Source organism: Mercenaria mercenaria, chromosome 17 (assembly GCF_021730395.1).
Source record: "Mercenaria mercenaria strain notata chromosome 17, MADL_Memer_1, whole genome shotgun sequence".
Classification (NCBI taxonomy): Eukaryota; Metazoa; Mollusca; class Bivalvia; order Venerida; family Veneridae; genus Mercenaria; species Mercenaria mercenaria.
This window is the reverse complement of record NC_069377.1, coordinates 3902034-3921750: the sequence shown is the minus strand read 5'-3', so window position 1 is coordinate 3921750 and position 19717 is coordinate 3902034. Positions and strand designations below refer to the sequence as shown.

The 19717-nt window shown below is 33.8% G+C and overlaps 1 protein-coding gene across 6 annotated transcripts in view; it reads right to left on the bottom strand.

Annotated features, from left to right (window-relative positions):
• Positions 1 to 19717, bottom strand: part of LOC123537158 (troponin T, skeletal muscle-like) — a 44636-nt gene that overhangs the window by 1610 nt on the left and 23309 nt on the right. For 3 of the 6 annotated variants that reach the window (XM_045320737.2, XM_045320740.2, XM_045320743.2), the window contains 5 exons: positions 19036 to 19076; positions 18073 to 18111; positions 17707 to 17743; positions 12676 to 12867; positions 4621 to 4727 (listed from right to left, as the gene is read on the bottom strand). In XM_045320737.2, the coding sequence (XP_045176672.1) occupies positions 12709 to 12867; positions 17707 to 17743; positions 18073 to 18111; positions 19036 to 19076 (276 nt within the window). In that variant the 3' untranslated portion in view covers positions 4621 to 4727; positions 12676 to 12708. Of the gene's footprint in view, positions 1 to 4620; positions 4728 to 12675; positions 12868 to 12993; positions 13075 to 17706; positions 17744 to 18072; positions 18112 to 19035; positions 19077 to 19717 lie in introns of all 6 variants that reach the window. The other 3 variants (XM_045320738.2, XM_045320741.2, XM_045320739.2) reach the window with 3 other exon arrangements.

The window sequence follows — 19717 nt, the reverse complement described above, 5'->3', positions numbered from 1 at the left end:
TCCAATTTTTTGCACTACAACTTTATAACCCTCCACCCTGGAACGAGCAACTCGAAAGTAAACTAATATTTACCATCATCATTTTTTCACCTCAACTTCATGAAGTTCTGTCAAAAAGTAAATGTCTGAAAACAATGATAGTACTGACTCAGGATTTACTTCGCCACATTAACGATTTCCCCATTTAAGGATGTAAACAACAATCAGATATTTCTGTCTGGTAACATATATTCGGTATCCGAATTCGAAATTTTCTAGCCAGGTTGTTTGAGTTATATTAACAGCTGAAGAAACCCGAAGTAGGATACAGGGACTGTAATCACACGGAGATTACCGAGCCCCACCATGGGTCCTATACCTTAAAACTCTCTGAGTGATTCTTACAATAAATGGAACAGCTCGATTGTCCTTTCCATTCAGCTGATCTCTTCAGCCATACCGCTACATGCTTCAGCAACGTTATATTCAAATTCAATCAAATTGAATTCAATCAAATTTAACTCTATTTCACTAAACATCTGCAAAAAAAGTCCACAAATATCTGTATTTTAATCATACTACCTAGCATCAAGTTCTACTATGAAAATGCATTGCACACAAATCATCATTTCTTTAAAAATTCAAAAAGCTCTTGGCATATAAACTTTTACAAGATTTCTAGTTAAATGTCTATTTAACACAAAAAATTACTTGAGCCACGCCATGAGAAAACCAACATTATGCATTTTCGACCAGCATGGATCCAGACATGGTGTTCGCTTTCAAAGCCTACTGCAATTAGAGAAACTGTTAGCGAACAGCATGGATCCTGACCAGACTGCGCGGATGCACAGACTGGTCTTGATCCATGCTGGTCGCAAATGCACTATGTTGGTTTTCTCATGATACGGCTCATTTCACTCCTTAAAACCATTTTAGCACAAGTACAAAAGCAGTCCAGCATTACCAGGTGTTGAATTTCTATTCTAGCGTGTTTATAGTGCTCATCAATTAAAATCGCTACGCTTCTATCAATGACATGTGCAAGTGATTTTTACACAAGTATAATGCTGTGCCTTTTTTTTTTTTGTTCTCTACGTGTGATTATGCAAGCTTCTTCCACAGATAATGTTAACGTACGTTTTGTGAATATTTTACATAGTAAGTTATTGATGTTGTCTAGTTAGCATCCAGTAATTTTATTAATATAATGCAGTTTTTAGTGCTCTGCTACCGCACATTGCTGGCGTTTTTGTATTGTATATTCTCTTTTCAAAAATCGCCGATTCCATACTCTAGATCCCATTGGTTATAGAGTATTGATGAACAGAATCCGAAAATGTTTAAATAACATCAACATTTTTTTTCACACCGATTGTAAACATCCCATGCAAAGTAAGATATTCAACTTCCAAGTCCTAATGGGATTCAAGAAGTACTTGGTTAATTATCAGGTGTTTGTTAACCAGTGTCTCCTCATGTTGATTTACTATCAAAAATTCATAAATTCACTGAAATTTCTAAAAAAAACCAAAAAACAAGTGTCTGTTTTTCATATTTTAACCCAGTAAAGCCAGCAACGTGCATGAGAGCCTATATGTATATTACAGTGCGCTAGCAGTGCCCGCATGCTAAATGACAATGTCTATAGACTCACTTGTATAAGCTTGGGATAGTTTGTAATTTACTGTTCATCTCATATGTCAAGTAGTACATGTCTACTTTTTTACCACATGTTAGAAAAAATTGATCTCTATATACAATGCAAAATACAAAATAAAGTAAATTATGAAAAAATAACAATTATGTGACAAAACTACAACACTTTGATTAAATTACAACATTCATTTTCTACACAGCTTTAGATAACTGCTTTACACTATATTTTGATAAAAACGTCCTGCAGGTTATCATTTCGAAAGCTGTTTACAAGTTTAGAAGTTCCATGCTAATGTGAATTAATAATGAGACTTGCTCTACGTTTTATAAAGCGTAATAACACATATTTGCCCTCTGCTTAATAAAGCCTAAGAACACAGATTTGCTCTTTACTTTAAGAAGCAAAATAAAAGACTTGCTTCCTGCTTCATAAGCGTAATGACACAGACTTGCTCCCTGCTTTATGAAGCGTAAAAACACCGATTCTCTCTCTGCTTTAAGAAGCGTAATGACACAGACTTGCTCCCTGATTTATGAAGCGTAATAACACTTTGCAATAATTACCCAAACTTGCTTACTGCTTTACAAACCAACTACTACAGAAGTTTGTTCTGCTTTATGTCTAATGAAGCCTTAATTACACAAACTTGACCTCTGCTTTAAGAAACATTAATTACACCAACTTGACCTCTGCTTTAAGAAGCATTAATTACACCAACTTGACCTCTGCTTTAAGAAGCATTAATTACACCAACTTGACCTCTGCTTTAAGAAGCATCTTGACCTCTGCTTTATTAAGCATTAACTATTGATACACAAATTTGACCTCTGCTTTAAGAAGCATCAATTACATCAACTTGACCTCTGCTTTATGAAGCATTAACTACCGATACACAAACTTGACATCTGCTTTAAGAAGCATAAATTGCACGTACTGTTCTAAGCTTTATGAAGCATTCATTAAATTAAAAATTTGTTTGCCACCTTTCAAGCAATTATAGCATGGACTTCAGCTCAGTTTTAAGAAACACTTATTACATAGCCTTATCTCTGCTTTATGAAACTATTACTATATAAACCTGCTCCCTACTTTATTCAGCAGTAACTAAAACTGTTAGCTTTTTGGCAGAGAAAATTATACCTCCTTAACACTGCCATCTTGTAAGAAATGTAATTAGACCTTTTTCACAAATTGTAAGTCAAAATGGGGCCACAACTCCATCAAAAAACTGCTTGACTGTAACCGAAATCAAAATTACCCTGCATTTTATTGTGATGTAGCTGTCAACCAAAAATGAATCAAATCCATTCAACATTCATCCCTTTAACCCTTAGCCTGCTAAATTTCTAAAATGGACTGGTCCATCATTCAATTTGGGCAATACCATTTATTATTCAAAGGGGTGTCCACTGAAAATTTACTGTCTGAATAGCGAACAGTGCAGACCATGATCAGCCTGCACGGATGTGCAGGCTGATCTTGGTCTGCACTGGTCGCAAAGGCAGAATCACTTGCCGCCAACAGGCTAAAGGTTAAGAGTTACAGAACAGGCATTAACATTTTACTGAATCTTAAGTTGAAATGGGCACATAATTTCACCAAATTTTATGTAAAAGAACTCTAGAAAATATTAGTGGTCTGTAACAAAAATCACCATTGACTTAGACGTTATAATTATATACCTGTGTAGGCATTTTTATCTCTGTTTTGCCCAGGGTATATGTAAAGGTAACTAGACGTTCAGACAAGGACAAAAATGTTTTGTTAAAAGTTCTAAGCTGGCAAATAAAACTAACCTTTAACCCTTAGCCTGCTGGCGGCAAGTGATTCTGCCTTTGCGACCAGTGCAGACCAAGATCAGCCTGCACATCCGTGCAGTCTGATCATAGTCTGCACTGTTTGCTATTCAGTCAGTAAATTTTTAGTAAACACCCCTTCAAATGATAAATGGTACTGCCCAAATTGGAAGATGGACCGGTCCATAATAGAAATTTAGCATGGTAAGGGTTAATGCTGGTGGAAATCACAGTACCTTAATCAAACTTACTTAGTAGCAAAGTTATTTATTATTTGATAATAGTGCAATCTGTACTGACTATAAACTAAACTATCAATCTATACAACTGTGTTTTAATCCTTTAAATATTAGTTGCATTTCTTTTCGAATATCCCTTGTAATGCATTTTTCAACATTACCAGTGTTACTACTTGTTCCCACGTTTTTTGCCCGTTTATTTATATTTAAGGTTATGCAATGGCTTTCCAGCTTTTGATGTTAAGATGTCACACCTCCCCTCTATCAACCTACTAATTCCTGAGCAATATCTGAGACTACGACAGGTACCTTGGCCAAAGTTTCTGGCATAAATCAGAGGTATTCTGAACCTTGCCCGATAACCAAATATGAGATTGGTACCAGACTGGTACCAAATTGGTACCCTCCCTACCAAGGTAACTAGTATGTTTACAGGTAAATTTGTTGAAATTTCAACAACTGCAATGACTTAAGACAATGTTGCCATTTTAACTCTTACCGGTACTCTGAAAGCAACCAAAAATGTAAGCAAACGCATTATCAAAGCCAGCCAGAGAAGGGGTTTTTCAATATATATACTACTGTTTAATCTGTGACATTGGGAAGCATGGGGTAAACCAGATTGTAAAGCTTATACATATATATTTCTCTGGATTTACTTTTTTCCAGCCAAAAAGCATGTATGTTAACCTCGCTTATTTTATTTCACAAATACATTACAACATCACAGCCAGTTAATTTCATTTGTTACTAAGCATAATTTCAACTAAAAAATAATTTTCAAAAATAATGAAAAAATAAAAGAAAATAAACAGAAAACAAACAGAATACAATAATAAAACTGTAAACTTCAAGTTATTTAGTTTGTGCAGAGCAAGAGTGCTATCCCAAGTTTATACTAGAGAGGACGCCTGCGCGTCTTAACTCACAGCAAGCCAATACTTACATGCAAACGCATAATATGTTTTCAGGGTTATATCAATATCCTCCTGTAAGATAGTTATAAGTTTCAATATAGTCGTTATATATTTTACTGACGTCTACAAGATCTTCCTGCAACGAGAATGAAAATATGTAAGTTACACTGAGGAATACACCAGGTAGTAGGATAATATTGGGCCCATGTCGGCACCCAATTTAAACATGATTATATTTAATAAACATAAGAAAATAAAATGTGATTCTTTTTTTAATGATTTAAATATGAGATTATATAAGAATTATCTTTACAGCTTAACTGAATTCATCTTAAAAATACCTCTTCAGACTGAATCCTGCATTTCTTATCAATACCATTACAGTAAGTATTTAAATATAAAACCTAAATCCTCATATCATAAGTAACACAGAAAACATAAGAACTGGAAATTATTTCTTACACAAAATATGAAATGAAAAGTGATGCAAAATAAATGAAATGAAATATGAAGAAAATCAATGACAAAGCTATCAAGAAAACTAGCACACTTTATTCAACATTGCTTTAAAGGAAATTAAAGTTCATAAGTCTTTGCACATTTTAATAAAACCGAGACACACAAGAAAACAAGTCAATAGGAAGTATATCTTAACCTACATCATTTCATTTATGTGCACTACAAGTTTAAAACAATGAAAATACATGTTGCCAGGAGTATCTAAAATCTACTATAAACTTGCACCTCTGGAAGGGACCATTACTTGAATGGTACTCAATCATTAGTTGAAATTTCCTCCTAAACTAATAGTGAATACTTGTTTGCTTTAGGATTAAAATTAAATACCTTTCATCGACTGAATACCAGATTCAGTATAGTCATGAGTGACCTTGCAGCATGTGAATTTGTAAAATATCTGGTTTTCACCAGGTCTTATAAAAAACATCCAAACATTCCTTTTCAGTGGTTTTAAGCAATTTTACCCATTCTGCTGGTATGTCTGATGTATTTTTCACTGTGTAATTACAAGATATACTTAGCGCTAATAATTCACTGAAAAACAATACTTACCTCATGTTTTTGCATATTAATGATTTTTCATTAAAAATGAAATGACTTTTAAGATTGACAATATGGCAACAAGTTTAATATTACTACTCAGATCTACAAAATCAATGTTGATGTTTTCTCTGTAAATACTATATTCAGTAATGACCACTCCACATATAATGGTTATCTTTCAAACTTTAACTTATATTTCAATGAAGATAACATTTACCAGTATACAGTACAAGGCTTAATAGGGTTAAAGTCTTCAAGCAGCTGTTGGCATTTTTTAACCATGCTTAGAAAAGCATGGTTCTGGACAAAACACCATATATGTAAAATGTCTTTCTAGATCCAAGTTTTAAACATGGAAAGTTAATCATAACAATTTATACATCAATTACTTAGAAGTTCTTATGACTTTTTTGCTCGATAAATGTGACACCAAAATCATACTAAATCAGAATAAATGTAACACCAAAATCACATTTTTTTCAGGACAAATGTGACACCAAAACCATACTTTTTTCAGGACAAATATGACACCAAAACCATACTTTTTGAGGATAAATATCATATATACCGATACATATGTATATACACGTACAATGTCTCACAAATTAAACATCATACAAACGCTTGCATACAGTGTTCGAGTGTCGTTATAAATCGTGGACATCTAGACAGTTCTGTATGCAGCAGCTGTACCCTGACCCTTACAGGCTATAGAAGGTATATGTAAGGCAGCATATACAGACTTGGGTTCATACAAGATTAAATGAGCCGCGCCGTGAGAAAACCAACATAGTGGGTATGCGACCAGCATGGATCCAGACCAGCCTGCGCATCCGCGCAGTCTGGTCAGGATCCATGCTGTTCGCTAATAGTTTCTCCAATTCCAATAGGCTTTAAAAGCGAACAGCATGGAGCCTGACCAGACTGCGCGGATGCGCAGGCTGGTCTGGATCCATGCTGGTCGCATACCCACTATGTTGGTTTTCTCATGGCATGGCTCAAATGTGCAATTTGTAAAATCTTTCCTCATCAGTCTTATCTTTCATGCATTTTTGTGCAAACTTCTGAATCAAACCAATTCAATTACCGAGTGGCTCGGATAATAAGGTTGTCTGCATGCAAATTTGTCTGTAGTTGTCAAAAAAAGCTTGAAAACAGGCAAAAATTATACTTCTTTACAAAAAATACGTAAAGATGAATGAAGTTATATTTAGCAATGAGTAATAGCGACACCACAGGAATGTGTCCTTCAAGGAACTACTTTTACAGTTAACAAATTGCACATTTTTCAATTGAAGTAATACTGTAAATTCATTGGAAACAACCGAAAATTTTCTTCCCGTATCAACCTGCAGAAATTAATGAATAATACATAAAAAAATTCTACATTATCATCTTAGAAAAGAAACACATGCAGTTTTTTTACTCACATTCATATGCGAAAAAAATGATATTTCAAAATATCTCAATAGTTTTGCTATTTTTTTTGTACAAAACTTAAAATTTAAATGTACATTTTTTACTTGAAATGAAGCATCTTGGTGGGGAGAATAAATTTTGGTTGTATTAATCTAGAACATGCATAGCATATAATAAATGATAAATATCTACTATATTTAGGCAGTGCAGACATTTTACTGAATGAAATTTAAAAAGTACAAATTATAAATGCATATCAAAATGCAAAAAGAATTGAAAAATAGTAACAGCTAAAGCTGTAGCTCATAAAAACTATGCTTCAGAAATCAAATCACTGAAATAAACCGAAATAAGGATGACATATCAAAATAACTGCTCATTCACTTTAAGAGAGCGAGAAGTAAGCCTAGCAAATGTGCTCTGCTTCACCATTAGACTATCATTAAAAAAAACATGCCCAAATAACTTGATTGTGTGATGAAAAAAAACATAAATACATGTAGTTGGTAAGAAAATAGTCTGTGAAAAAAGCCATAGCCCTATGGCCTGTCTACTTTGCAATACCAGCAATGCAAAATGATAAATTTACACATTCCTACTAAGGGCTTTGCTTAGTGATGTTTTTCTATTTTTTAGCCCTGGAAGCCTCTATAGGGATCCAATAAAACCATTTGAACAAACTTAAGAGTCAAATCATTCCAATAAACTCAAGAAGAGACCACTGTCAGGATGCAACAGACTAACTTTGGTGTAATTCTGCTAGCTTTAGAGGAGAATATAAGTAAGACAGATTGATGATGGACCCATCTGTCTCTGTACTAATAGCTCATCCTGAATCTTTGGATATAGATTACTGAAATTTGAGAGCAGACAGTGTCAGTTTTCGCAATTCAAACCAACTCTAGGGCCATTACACAAGATGGGAGTATCTGGCTAGTAAATGAATTTGTATGAAATCCTTCATGGGCATAAAAAAATGAATAGAACTCAAGGAAAACACATGAACATTAACTTCTTATTTAACCCTTACCCTGCTGTATTTCTGTAATGGACTGGTCCATCTTTCAATTTGGACTGTACCATTTATTATTCAAAGGGGTTTGCACTGAAAATTTACTGACTGAATAGCAAATAGTGCAGACCATGATCAGACTGCACGGATGTGCAGGCTGACCTTGGTCTGCACTGGTCGCAAAGGCAGAATCATCTGCCGCCAGCAGGCTAAGGGTTAAATTGGACTAAATCTGCAGAAAGCAGCCGAGTACACAGATAAATATGACTGACACAGAGTTCAAACACTATAACTCACATGTTGACTTCTGTCATAAACAAAGAGGTAAAACTAACTTTTAGAAGACCTATCTGTGCTTAAATGATCTGAAGAAGAAAAGAGAACAGCAGCTATTGCTTGGAAGATCAAACTTTCCTTGTGTTGGCTGAGAGTCTGGGGTACTCAACATCGTTAAAAAAGGCAAAAAAATTAGGGATTACCTGAGTGAAAACACACACTATATAACCTCCGTGTAAAGACTAAAACAACATTTTTTTTTCAAAAAATGTAAGATCACTTAGCATAAGGGTTGTGCAGGGACTACATATCTAATAACCGATTTTACTGCTCTAAGAAAACGTGTGCAAAAAGCATGCAGGCCTACATAGGGGGCAGGGTTCCTAGACAAGGGTGTGGTTAAGAAGCATTAGAAACAGCTGCTTGAAGCTTTATAAGGTAACAACTACAGGATCAAATTGTTCTGTAAAATCATTATCTCCTCTATGTAACATATTTCTTCAATATTTTTTTCATCATTAAGGCATATTCAATTAAAAATTTGAAGTATCAGGAAGGCACTTTCAAGAAAAATTCCAAATAACAAAATAAACCTGAAGAACTAGTAATGACTTTACAGAATGAATATAGTAAATAGAAGATTTTTGTTTGCATTGTGAGAATATGGAATACTGTGAAATTATTAAATTTTGTGGGCATGAATTTTCATGACTTTGATCAAAATGGCTATTTTGTGGGATATAAATTCGTCGATTTAATGTTTTGCGGATAAAATAAATGGGAATTTTACTTGTTCATTGCCACTTATTTTCATGGATTGATTCAACCACGAAAATTAGTCCCCCATGAAAATTAATGATTTCACAGTATATACAACTGTAAAGTGAGAATACGTGAAATATTTTCACAAGAGAGTAAATTTTCTCACTGCCAGGTGAGATATATTCTAAGTATCATGGAAAACAAACAAATATTCTTTTCATTTTATGATAAATTACACCCATCATTAGTGATATGCAGTAAGTGATTTGGATCATATATCATTGATATATGACTAATATATAACTTAGTATTTCATGAATTAGCATAAAATAAATGTAGATACAGAATTTTTGTACAGACCTAAGAAGTGTATTGTCAATGCCATGAAACCTGTCTTTTGTCAAACAGGTTTACCAAGAGATCACCCCATTATCTCAATAGCATTAGTTAAGCATTTGTGAGCTAATAGCTGATAGAAATTTGTGAACAAGTAAGAAAAAGAGAGGTGCACAGGTGCTGAAAACATTTAAGCTTTTAAAATAACACAATCATGAAAATTTGATTGAAACTGTGGTGGTAGTTTTCTGCACTTTGACAGAATGAGATGTGGTTATTTTACTGTTTTATATTTTTTGAAAAAATACCAAATAAAATGCATTTTGTTCAAAAATAATTTTACTTTAAATAACTGAATAGTAGAGACTAGACGGCAATAAAGGCCCCGCATTGCTCACCTGAGAGAAACCTGATTACCTAATTAGAAGAAATACATTCTGACTAGGATTCATGTGATCAGGTAGAAAATGTAACTGCTTAAGTGCTAACAAAGATTTTTCTGAGATTCTACAACTTCTGTTCCAAGATAACCAACAATCTAACTTGACCTAGATTTCACCAAGACAACCAATGACTCTGACCATGTTTAATGTGTCCTCAACAGAACAGACAGGGGACCCAGTGACCTAGTTTTTGAACCAAAAAAACTACCAGTTTCAAATCTGAACTAGAATTAATCATGATAAACATTCTAATCAGGTTTCATGTAGACAGATAGGAAATATAGCTTCTAGAATCTCTACGATCTGACCGAATGACCTACTAAGAACATATAGAAACAACAATGTTTTTTTCTTTGATTGATCCAGTGACCTGGATTTTAATCCTGTATGACTCGATTTTAACCTTGGCCTACATTTCATGACAAATAGCTGGACCAGTTTTATTGAAGGTCATGCACAAAATGTGGTTTCTGAGAGTTTTAATGTTTTTCTATGAATTGATCAAGTGACCTACTTTTTAGCCTAAGGTGACCCAGTTTGAAACATGACATGGATTTGATATATACGAGCATTCTAACAAAGTTTTATGAAGATCAGATGATTCAAAATGTGACCTCTGTTAACAAGATTTTTCAAGTTGTTTACCTAGTGACCAAGTTACTCCACTAAAATGACCCGGCTTCAAACCTGATTTATATTTTATCAAGACAAACATTCTGAGAAAGTGGCAATTAACTCCCATATAAAATGAGAGAGTTTTATTAGGATTTGACCTAGTGACCTAGTTTTTAATCCCAGATGACCAAGTATCAAACTCTTAATTGATTTTACTAATGGCAACATTTTGATCAAGTTTTGACAATAAGTTGTCATCCCTTGAGTGTCAATAGTAAATGACTGTACAGGATGGACGCAAGGTTATCACAATAGCTGACCTTGAGCACTTTTTACTTAGGTGAGCTAGAAATGTAAAACTAAAACACTGAGAGAAACTTGAAAATTAACAAAAAACAATTGATATTGACAACTGTTAAAATATGTACAATAAACATATAAAACATTGTTTAAATTGTCTTTAGTACAGTAGTAGTTGACTACATGATGAGAGAGGTTTAATATAGTTATATAATATTTTTCATTCTTTTACAACTTGACCATACAATTTTACAAATACAGAGAAGATAAGAAAGATAATGTTAGAAATGGACCAGCCTTGTACTTTGCTTATATTAACCCTCACCCTGCTAAATTTCAATAATGAACTTGTCCATCCTTCAATATGGACAGTACCATTAACTGTTAAAAGGAGTGCTTACCAAAAAGGTAGTGACTGAATGGAGAACAGAGTAGATCTTGATCAGCCTGCACTGATCACAATGGCAGTATCACTTGCCGCCAGCAGGCTAAGGGTTAACATTGATCAATTAACAATTTTCCAACATAAATCTTTTATAAAATTTAGTATCTGGCATTTGAAAACAGTTCCCTTATAATTGTTTAACACTTGATAAAAGTATAGCACCAAAACATCAGTATGAAATACACAAAATTTCGAAGATGAATTCATGTCAGGGTGACCTTTCTAAAAATTAAACAGCTAAAATTCCCTTATTCCAATTATAAGGGTCCGAGCATTTTATTTTGAAAAAAACTGAATTATGATATAAAGGATATTTGGTGCAGAAATTTTTCCAAAACGTGTTGCTGTAACCTCAAGTGTAAATATTAAAACAATTTATAAAATTTATACATACTCTCATAACATAAATCAATTTGAAACAAATTTTATTCTATTCCTTTTCTGTTTGTCATGCAGGATTATGCTGTTATAGAGGGAACAAATTTTTACTTTGACACAAGACATGAAAACCTAGAAATCTGACATAACCAAAGTTGCATCACTTCAAATTTGACTAAAACTAAGCAGAATTACATACTTTAAGAATTAATTTTGACACAATTTAAAAATTTCTTTCAGACACCTAGAATTTCCAGATAATCGATACACACTAAGTCTTTCAGATGTATCTTATATTTATTCATTTTGCAAGTATATAAAGAAATTATTTTTTTCTATTATAGTATCTTCCTTTTTGTTCCTATGTTTTACTTAGGTTTCCATAACCAGATACATTCTTGACCCTGACTTTACTACTTTCTAAGATACTTAACATCCTTTTTATACCACATTTTTCAGTGAATTATCAGAAAACTAGAGTGCAATATATCTTGAATTTTGATATTTTTCACTTGTAAGAATGTATATACATTGTAACAGGTAAAATTTAGTTAAAACATGAAATGATCTGATTGTTTTACATGTCAGACCAAAATATCTTTCAAACAAGAACGTATCATGCATTTTCACTCATGGCTATGCCACAATGTGAAAATACTGCATCTAGTGTTCCCTAGGTGGAAGATATTTCGATCTTACACTGAAACAAAATGCTCTATATCTTTAAAAGTTCATGTTTTCTTTAAGGTGAAATTGTTTTCTTATTTTTCGAAATCTGTACTGTCTTGTCAATTTTTTTTTCCAGAAAATCTTTCTAAGAAATTTCTTAAAAAAATTATCTCTTACTTATTTCGCAAACTGTGTAGCAGTCAGTGTATAAAGGCTGACCCATTTCTTTTACAGTGATAGAACTGTTATATATCTATTTACATATTTATAGTGAGTATCAAGCAATTTATTCCCCATGCAGAGTAGGGTCAAGGTCACATATTTGTATCTGATGTTTTTTTTTTTATCTCATGCCATCAAAATTCACCTTTTGACCCTTGACAGATGCTATGGTTACAAACTAATAGTCGTCATAAGCTCGATCTGGACCAAATGCTTGTAGTCGCAACAGTTCCGGCAGTGGTTTGTCGGCAGACAGGTCTTCATACAGTTTGTACCTCTGGTCGAACGATCGGTCGTCGGTGTGTCTCTCATATTTACTACACAGCAGAATTTTGGGCTATTTGGTTTGATCGTGTGGTAAGGGGCACACGTTGATCAAAACAAAGGGTGAAAGAGAAAAAAAAACATGATTTATTTATGGATGATAGATGAAGAGAAATGAATGGTTCACACATGAAATTACCTTGCCGAATGAATCAAGCTTTTCTTTCCAGGTCCTGCGATCCAAATTTGCTTCATATTTATTTGCAACAAGAATTTTAGGCTGAAAATATTAAGATTTGCAAAAAAACATATATTGTTCAATTTCACTTATAAACAGAATGATGCAGTTTTGTCAGAACTTTAACAAAATACTAGTCGTTAAAATTATCTTTAAATAAGAAAATTATATGCAAAATAACAGTGCATACCAATAAACATCCTTAGTCAAACAAAGGATGTTGCTTTAAATATATGTAGTGACCAGTCATTAGAAACTAAGAAAAATTTCCTGCAGCTTAAATGACAGAACAAATATTATCAGTATTCACCAATATAATAACATCCAACATTTGCAGACAAAGTCTGTTATATATAGAATGCATAATTATATTATAATAACCTCTTCCAACAATTATTACCGAGACATTCCAATGACTGTCACTGACTGACAGACAAACACTGCCACAATGTAGGCTATATATGGTGAATTTTCACCTTTGAAAGGTAATACCAGGTGCCTATCCAGACGTTATTTCAGATGCAAGTGTTCAGCCCAGTAGAAACACAAACCTTCTGCAAGCCAGCATGATAGCTTCTTAACCCTTACCTTGCTAAATTTCTAAAATGAACTTGTCCATCTTTCAATTTGGACAGTACCATTAACTGTTAAAAGGAGTGTTTACCAAAAAGATACTGACTGAAAAGCGAACAGTGCAGATCACATCCATGCAGCCTGATCATGATCTACACTGGTCGCAAAGGCAGAATCAATTGTGTCCAGCAAGATAAGGGTTAAAGTTTTTTACATCCAGCTTGAGTTTCAAATTCGCAGCCATTAGAGACAAGGAATTCTAGGTCAGCGACCTTCACCACTCAGCCATAGAGGCCCCTCTTGCTGCAGGCAAAGTGCATCAAAAAATCTACCGTATTTTCCCGAATATACGCCCCCGGGGGCGTTACATTTTCCAATGAGGGGGCGTTCATTTGCGGTAAAAAAATAAAAAATGAAAATTTTTACAAAACTTAAAAGCATCGTTCAAACCAACTGTAAAGTGTTTCTGTGTTGTTTAATTCCCCCAAAACGTAATTATTTGGCATCCAATTTAAGGGGACGCATACTTTGAAATTAGAAAAAAGTGGGTGGGGTATGATAAAATTTACCTGCAAAAAAGTACAAGGTTTTGGTACATGAAATGGATACTGTTTCAACTGTTATAAGTACACAAAGGATTGCTCACTAAAATAAAAATGAGAAAACTGAAACAAGAAAGTTATTGTTGAATTACATAAGACTTCTTGTGTACATTCAAAGTCAACAATTAAGACTTTTTGGTGCGAAAATAATAGTGCTTCACCTTGTCCAAACATTTATCAATGTCCTACAGATTCTAATTTAAAGAAAGAATGTGAAATATGGTCACTGTATTGCTTTTCATTTCGCATATGTAAGCTAAAACACATTATTTAGTTTGTTTACAAAGTAGTGCATAAGAAAAGATATGGTGGTCAAGGAATGCCACATTCCAAAACTAAAAGAGAATATTCCCCTTAATACATTAAACATTTATCGTTACAGAAGTCTAGTGGCTTACAATAAGGGCCTAGAAATGTTGCCATTATTAATTTTTAACTTGGTATTCATGAACTACAATGCATTTAAATATCAAAACACATTTAACAAACTTTTGAAAATGTATTGTCTTAAAAATCCCTAAAATAAGGTATGAAATTTGGTTGAGAGGTCCAATCAATGTGTATATGTGCAAAAGTAACATTCTAATCTTGTTCACAAAAGTTACTAATACACAGCAGGCATGTCAATGATCAAAACTGGACGAATATACAGTTATCCTCACTTTAATGTCATTTATAATTTGTCCTTGAATTCTCCACCATACTTTTCATAATTCTGTTTGCACGAGTTGCACGAGAATGCTGTCATTCACGTAAAAAATGGGGTCAAATAAGTTGTAAATGCAATATCATCTAAACGTAATTAATGGATTATGCAGTTCAAGATAAACTTTATCTCATAACGTAACGAACATGTATAATGTTGTAACAACAACTTTACTTACACTGATTTAAGTAGCAGTCGGTTTATAAGTGACTATTGATTCATTTTATGTTTTGTTATTGTTGTCAAAAAGTATAACGGAAGTGCCTCACAACTGAAGCGGAAACCAGTTTGATGCGCAAAGTAGTCCAATGTAAGTAATATTTTTTGACAAATGTCCACAGAAATTAATAGTTTTCTAATATTAAAGACGAATATCTGAATAGGATTCATTATTTGATAAGAAATTATAATCATCGACATGTTTTTTTAAAAAAAAAGTCATACACGTAAGTTGTCTCCCGTTATTTATTAGAGTTAACTTTCGTCCGGCGCAGTAATACATTTGCAGTGAATCGCCGAGAAGTCGTGGGAAAATTAAAAACCATGTAAACAAACTAAAATTAACCACCTTTTCAAGATGAATTTCAAGTGATCGCCATTATGCATTTAACCCGCCTGACCTGTGTAGCATCTTAGATATCTGTTCTAAGGTATTCATTGTGTAGAATGTCATGTTATGCCCTTGCAATGCTAATCCCACTCTGATTTTTTTGTTTACATTTTTTATCAATGAGAAATATGGCGTCCATCCCGAGCTGAACTGACATGGCGTTAAATTTTTACATGTTTAAGCAAACCTTGTGTGTTAGAAAGAAAATCTCATCCCTTCAACATTATTTGGAACACTGTTATTGTAAAAAACCTGTTTTTTCCTTATACAAAAGCTTAATATTTTGTGTTGAATGTACTTTCACAAAGACCTTTGTTTTCCTATTACATTCATAGTACCACATCCTTATCCACAAAATACTGAATATTACAGGTGTCCATCAGTATTATATCAGTTTAGGAATATGTTTTTTATTTTCCCACCATCGATTTCTTGAATATGCACCCCTTCCGCATTGCTGTATGAACTGTGAATGTAGCAATATGCGTCCCCTTAATGCATTGTGTCTTAAAATTATGCATTTAAATACGGTACTTCATGTATTCCGTGACACGCTCGCGACATTACACATTACGTCATCATACCCAAACAGCTGTGTACTCCGATAATATTTTCCTTAGTACATGCGGGTAGCAATACACAATGCCAGTGGTTTGACACGCTGCTTATGTGCCAGCTTTTAAATTAAAAGTTATTAAAACTGCCGAAGAAAAGATTAACACTTTGCCGCAAATTTGTTTAAAGTCGACAGGAAGCTTGTGCGCGGGTGGTGCAAAAACAAATCAAAAATGAATTTACCATTTAATTTTCTATTTGATGATTGGATACGTACCGTACTAAGTATAAACGTTTTGGATTTACGGTACATGGACTGTTTAAAAGTGTTTATTTCTTAATACATTGGATACATACTGTAAATTACTTATTATGCTGACTTATAAAAATGAGGTAGGTGATTTTTTTTTTCGTTCTTGTTGACTTTTTTTCCCTCCAAAACGGGTGGGGGGCGTTAATGAGAGAGGGGGCCTTAATACGGGAAAATACGGTATTTAGGAATTACAAATGTTTTAATCAAATGCAATTATAAGCAAGAGAATGAGGATGACAAAACTTGCATCAATGATCATAAAAGGCAAGGAAAATAAGTTAATAATAATTATATCAAGGCATTCTTGTGCCCTTCATAACACTGAAAGAAATCAATGCATTATTGAAAAAGAATGGCAGTTTGAATTTTATGAAATTGCTGAACATGGTGGCAGCCATTTATTACGTTTTCATGTCATCATTTAGCCACTGCTGAATTTTTTGTTTAGAAAATACACTTTCAAACAGATTAATTTCTAATGTTTCTTGAGTTTCAGATGGTAATTTCTTTCATTATAGTTGGAAAAGTAGATTTTTTCTAGAACTAATGAAATACAGTTCAGAAATTTAATAAATCTATCACTTTGTTTAATGTTGCAATGGCAACACAATGGCTGCCATTATTGAAATGTTCATAACTTTCTCATTTTTAATCTAGATTTTGAAAAATTGTCCCCTCCCACAAATAATTTAAAAAATCTCTTAAAGTCTTTTTCCAACAGTATTTCATTTACAGTAGAGATACCGAGACAGTCAACCTAAAATGAGCCGTGCCATGAGAAAACCAACATAGTGGGTTTGCGACCAGCATGGATCCAGACCAGCCTGCGCATCCGCGCAGTCTGGTCAGGATCCATGCTGTTTGCTAAAGGTTTCTCCAATCCCAATAGGCTTTAAAAGTGAACAGCATGGATCCTGACCAGTCTGCGCGGATGCGCAGGCTGGTCTGGATCCATGCTGGTCGCAAACCCACTTTGTTGGTTTTCTCATGGCTCGGCTCAAATGTGTTCCGCTTTCCTTACCAGTAGCAATTCTGTGCAAGTAACCAACAACTTCTCCACCTGAATCAAGAGATGGGTACAAATGGCCCAAGATATTTCATCTGTTAGTTAATCATTACAGAGAACTTGCACTGCCTGATATTCAAACATTCAAATCAACATTCGGATTTGATATCCTGTACTCCACATACAGCGCAAACTGAGCAGTTGCAACTCTTTGTTTGTTCAGTCAAAGAATAACAAGAAAAAAATTCTCTTATTACAATTGACAAGAAGTATATAGTAAATGATGCAGAGAGTTATGTTAATACTTACAGGAGCGTTGGAAAATCTGTCATTCATTCTGTCATATCTATAAACACAATCAGCACATTGTTATAAATCTTAAATAAACGAATTCAAATACAGGGTAGTAACAGATAACCAATAATCAAATTCAACTGGTGCCCTGTACCAGTTTAATATGAATTGGATTATATAGCCTGCTAAATTCCAATTTATACCAAACACTTATTTTTACATCTGAATCCCATTATTTTCTCTAATGAGACTGTGGAAAATTGGATTTAAACATATATAATATTTATGTATCCATAGCATAAGGTTTTTAAAATGAATAAATTTTTTGTATAATTTTTTCTAATCAAAATTTGGACTTTAAACTACAGTTGTGTTACTTACGAGTCATCGACTTGAATACTTGAAATTCCCTTCTTCTTTCTGTAAAAGAAAAGTATAAGTTCAATTAAAGGGTAAATTAATCCCACTAAGCACGTGGCACGCAGGAAGTCAATATTCCATATATAAAATTAAACAACTAAAGCTGTCACAAACTGTGATTCATAGCCATACAATAAGCCTAATTGAAAAGGTTATAATTTTATCTTTTGAACAATGACCTCAACTACACTTATCCAATACGCAATTGTAACCTTAAATTGGATTTACTTTAAGCTACCATACTGATGCAAACTTAAGCTTTGGAGACCAAACAGTGTTTCTATTTTAAGAAACAACGACTTTGACCTCATTGGCCCCATGTGTAATTCCATCTGTGGTAAGAACATAAGCTTTTTTATAGCCTAACTTTCATCCAATTTAATTTGTCTGAATAAGTTACTAAGCAGACACTTCTTCTGTTTAGCAACAGTGACCTCAACTCCAATTCCAATGGCCCTATATACAATCCCAACCTTGCTCTTATGATAAGCTACCTATAGACCAAGTTTCAGTTCAATCTCAATCCCTACAAGTTATTGTGCAGACACAATGTGCATGATGCTGCCCATAAAACATCATCTGGCATTCTAATAATTAGGTTTTCAATTAATTACTAGTAATTGGTTAAGATGCAAAAATCTTCGAGCTACAGAAACATCATACAGTGACTAAAATCAGAATGATACTGTAAAATCATTAATATTAGTGGGGGATTAATTTTCGTGGATTTCGTGGTTGAGTCAATCCACGAAATTTAATCCCAACGAACATGTAAAATCCCCATTCACTTTATGTTCAAAAGTTGTAATCCATGATTTCATATCCCCATGAAATGGGGACATGAAATTGCCGTTTTGACCAAAACCACGAAATTTCATGCCCACGAAATTAAATGATTTCACAGTATTCAGTGTGCCGACTTACGTTTTGCTCATGGCCCTTGCTCTCTCCTGTAACTCCACAATCTGAAAGCAATTGTGCAAAATAAATTTCTTGTTTAAGAACTAAATGAGAAACAAGAGCTCGTCGAACACGGAATGCCCCCCTTGATGCATTCAGTAATTGCACAAGGAACAGAAATTATATGCTCACTGTAAATTAAAGTTCTACCATTCTGGTTTAATCTGACCTTGACCTTTAACCTATTAACCTAACAAGAGATTACAGAGTGATCTTGGCGCCATCCACTGAGCCATTTTCGAATGTTCCAAATTTCAAGACTAGCTCAAGGTCAAAATCAAGGTCAAATTTCATTTCGGTACAAAACAATGTGTATGTGGTCCAAATTTGAAAGCTGTGATTTGAGAAATGTGAAAGCAAGTCACTAGATCAATTTCAAGGTCAAAGTTCATTTCGGTAGACAGAACTATGCATGTGCTTCAAATTTGGAGGCTGTAGCTTGAGAAATGTGAAAGTAGGTAATAGGTAAAAATCAATGTCAAATTTCAATTCAGAACACAAAAATATGCATGCGGTCCAAATTTGAAGGCTGTAGCTTGAGAAATGTGGAAGTAGGTCACTAGGTCAAAATCAAGGTCAAATTTTATTTCGGAACACAAAACTATGCAAGTGGTCCAAATTTGAAGCCTGTACCTTCAGAAATGTG